General features: G+C 38.8%; 1 protein-coding gene across 1 annotated transcript; it reads right to left on the bottom strand.

Annotated features, from left to right (window-relative positions):
* Positions 1-1,961: 1,961 nt before the first annotated feature.
* LOC119963639 (zinc finger BED domain-containing protein 5-like) lies at positions 1,962-3,437 on the bottom strand (the record flags this gene model as incomplete). Its single annotated transcript, XM_038792967.1, is given in 3 exon segments — positions 1,962-2,167; positions 2,170-3,324; positions 3,416-3,437. Coding segments are annotated over 2 exon segments (1,350 nt in total), but the record flags the coding sequence as incomplete, so codon positions are not given.
* Between the last annotated feature and the right edge of the window lie 642 nt (positions 3,438-4,079).

The raw sequence follows: 4,079 nt of genomic DNA, 5'->3' as shown, positions 1-4,079 counted from the left end.
CTTGGAACTAGATGAGACAGCATTTTGGTTTAACTGAGATGTCCACCATGGCCTCCATCTGCAGTAACCATAGGTTACCACCAGCCATGCTAGACGCCACTTTTAAAAAGTGGAAATAGGACCAGGGGACATTAGCGATTAGGGACTTTTACATGAGGGACAGACTCACATCCCCGGACGAGCTGACGGAGAGACCGAAAGGATATTTACAAATCAAAAACATTCTCCACAAGGAGATGACGAGGTCCCCTAGGGTCCCGAGAGACACAAAGGAACTGGTGGACGCAGACATTATGGAGAAGGGAAACTGTGGGGATATTCATGGATGACTGTTAGAAAGGGCGAGGACACCACAAGACGGAGCACGACAGGAATGGGAGGACCGGCCAACCAGGCCCACATGTTCTGGACCTGTCCCCAGATGTGTCGAGTTCTAGATAGCCTTCTTTATGGCGTTGGCCAAGGTTGTCGGGGTGAGGGTGGAGCTGTGCCCGAGAGTGGCAGTCTTCGGGGTATCAGACCAGCCAGAAATACATATGAGGAAGAGGGCCAAAGCCCTTGCTTTTGATTCCTTAATTGCACGCCGGAGAATTCTGCTCGGCTGGTGATCAGCAGCACCACCCACAGCTGCAGACTGGCTGTCTGACCTCTTGGAATTTCTCCACCTGGAGAAGATCAAATACGCCATGCAAGGGTTGGACGACAGCTTCTACAAAGCGCGGGGGCCATTTGTCAGCCTGTTCCAAGACCTCTTTGAGGCCAACAGTGGATAGGAAGGGAGGGGGTTGGGGGCCAATGAGGGCAGTCAGGGCCACAGAGCAGATAGGAACAAAGAGGAGAAGGGGGACAGCAAGGAAGGAACCCAGAGAAAAGGGGACATGGGAAAAGACTGAGGAGGGAAACGGAGGCCCCCCCCCCACCCCCGCCAATAAAGCAATAGGGGCAACAGCTACAAAATGAAAGAGCCTACAGCAGTAGTTCCCAACCTTTTTTTGGCCATGCCCCACCTAATCACCTCTAAAATCCCGATTGCCCCCCCCCATGTGGTGATATATAATTCTTATTAAAAAGTGAACTCCATTTCAGCTGAAGAAGCTTAAAACGCCAATACCTTGGTTTAAACAAGCTTCAAAAGAACATGGCATCCATGAAAAAGAAAAATGAAATAAACAAAAGACAGTTAAAGTTCTGAGCAAGAAATTACTAAAAAATTGTAAAAAAAAGACAAAAACGTTAAGTGGTATTAAAATAATAATAATGATAAATATGATAATAAAAGAGTATTCACAGGTAATAAAGAGAGAGAAAATTTCTATATTAGAATATTGAAATATTTGTGGATTGTCTCATACGAAAACAGCAAATAAAGTTTCAAAACATATAATAGAGAACTGAAATGTTATACAACACAAACTAATTTGAATGGAAGCTTTTTCTGTAATACTTCGATCATTTTAATTACTGTACAATAAAGTAAAGGTACCTATCAAATGCAAAATACCATTTGAGCTCACCTCAAGGTAATTGGAATAAAGTTAGTGAGACCCTTGTGCTTCATGCCTGCTGCAAAGAGATTTTATATTGGGCTCTAATTTAGTCAGCTTCAGTCTCAAATCTCCTCGTTTAGTGATATCCAGTCGATTTCTTTTCTTCAGTAGCAAATCATTTGCAGCACTAAAACCACATTCAGCTAAATATGAAGATGGGAACGGTAACAACAGTTTTCTTGCAAACCTGGTTGAATTTGGGTATTTAGTTTCTGTCTCATCACAAAGCCATGCCATCGCTCCTTTTATGTTGAATAAAGTTTTAACTGACTCATCATTTTGTATTTCCGAGAGTTCTTCTTGGTACTGCATTGAAACATCAGATAGATCCACTAGCACTGGCTGCATCACCCATGTTGGAAAATCAATCTGTTTTAAATCAGAAAATCTTTCTTTCAAATCAGAGGCCAACATTTTCAGATGATCCACAATGACAAGTACAGCAGCATCAGTCGGCTCACATTTCTTTAGCCAATGAAACTGGTCAAAACTTTTGTCAGAAATATGTTTTTGGCATAACTCGATAATTGAAATAAAGCCAAATATCTTCGCCTTTGCATCAACAAGAGTTTTATTTGTTCCTTGAAGTTGTTTATTCAACACATTCAGTTTTTCAAAATATCTGCTAAATAACTCACAAACGCTTTTCCATCAATGGTTAGCAGGTGCTTCATTTCAGGCTTGTCACTTAAAAAGTCACTAAGCTCATCAAATAGTTCCATGAATCTTTTCAAACAATTCCCCTTCGAAAGCCACCGTACCTCAGTGTGAAGTAAAAGTCTCACATGGTCTGCATTGTTATCTTCACAAAATTGCTTCAAAAGACGCTCACATTTGGCATTAGCTTTGATAGCATTGATAGATTTGATAACTGATTTCAGTACCTCATTAAGTACAGGAGAAATATTTTTCGACACTAAGTTCTCTCTATGAATAACACAGTGCACAAGAAGCATTTCTGGGTTCTCATCTTTCATCAATTTTAAGCAGCCATTTTTCTTGCCCATCATAACAGGAGCACCATCAGCTGCACAAGATGTTATGTTTTCCATTGGTATATTATTGACATCTAAGTAGTGTTTTAGTTTATTATATATATCAATGGCGGTAGTGGTGGTCTCTAACGATTTGCAGAATAACATTTCTTCAGCAAATTCACCTTTATCAATATATCTTACATAGGTTAGCAATAAGGCCTCACTGTCTCTCACAGTTGATTCATCCATTTGTACTGAGAATTTTCTTGATTTCAGCTTTTCAACAAGTTGTGTTTCAATATCTTCACTCATTTCATCTATTCTTCTCCTAACAGTGTTGTTACTGAGTGGCATGGCTTTAACATCTTTGTCATCTTTTTCCAGAACTGTTTTAAGAAATGCTGATATTGATGGTTTAATTAAATCCTCCCCTATAGTATGATTTTTTCCAGATTTAGCAATGAGTAAAGAAATTTCATAACTAGCCTCAAGAGTACGACTGACAGTAACAGTTTGTGCAGTGAACAGAGACTTTATTGTTGATCTTTTTTCAAACTTATCCTTTAAAGTTTTGAAGTAATTCAAATCTGAATTGACATACGCACTATGTTTCGCCTTCAAATGCGCCTCAAGACGACCTTGTTTCATTGATTCGTTGGTCAAGCATTGTTGGCATAAGAGGCAGAAAGGTGACCGTTCATCATGGACAGCGGGTATGAAACCAAGTTTTAAATATTCCTCTGAATACTGACGAACTTTCTTCTTGCTTGCACTACTCATTTTATGCATAGGGTTTGTGACTGAAATAAATAAATGAGAAATCTTATGAAGTGAAATGCACTTTCAGAATTTAAGACGTTTAAGTTAACACATAAATGAAATAATACTTACCAGTAGCATCGATGTCCTGGGTCCTGCGTTGTTAAGTAAGTAAAGTAGGCTAGTAACCACTTTTTCAGGTTAAGTTAAGTTAAGTTATTTTATTATTATATTTTTTCTTTTAAAAGCTGCAAACACTTTCTTTACAGAAAGGAAAAAAGATCTTGCTTCGGGATCCTTCTTGTTGGTTGAAGGGACCTTCAGGCCCACCTTGACAATCAATCTTTTTTAAAGTTTGGTCTTCTTGAGATGTATTCGCTGGTGAACTCGATTGCTGTGTTCTATTCTTCCCATGTACCGAGCTGTGAGAGCTGGCTCTGGCTCTGCTGGCTGTCCCCTTTCTTCGGGTTTATATTCTCTTTCGAAGAGTTGTTAAGTTTTAACTACTTTATTGTAAATAAGCTTGTTTCACTTTGATAGTTAAAAAGTATCTTTGATGTAAACATTTTAATACCACTAATTATTCATTTTTGGCATAACGTCTCCTCTCAGATCTGATTAAAAAATGTTTTGGTCTCAATAGTTAACTTTTATTTCTGTGATTTCGAATCGTTTAATTTTCCAATTGTCCCCAGCTCATAACTTTGCCTTTGATTTTGACTTAAATTATGTTTCTCGTAGACAGGTCGTCTCCAATTTTCTTTAATTGACTTGATGTTCATAGAATTTTACACTT

Source organism: Scyliorhinus canicula, chromosome 3 (genome assembly GCF_902713615.1).
Source record: "Scyliorhinus canicula chromosome 3, sScyCan1.1, whole genome shotgun sequence".
NCBI lineage: Eukaryota > Metazoa > Chordata > Chondrichthyes > Carcharhiniformes > Scyliorhinidae > Scyliorhinus > Scyliorhinus canicula.
The sequence above is the reverse complement of the archived record's forward strand: the minus strand, read 5'-3'. Positions and strand labels throughout refer to the sequence as shown.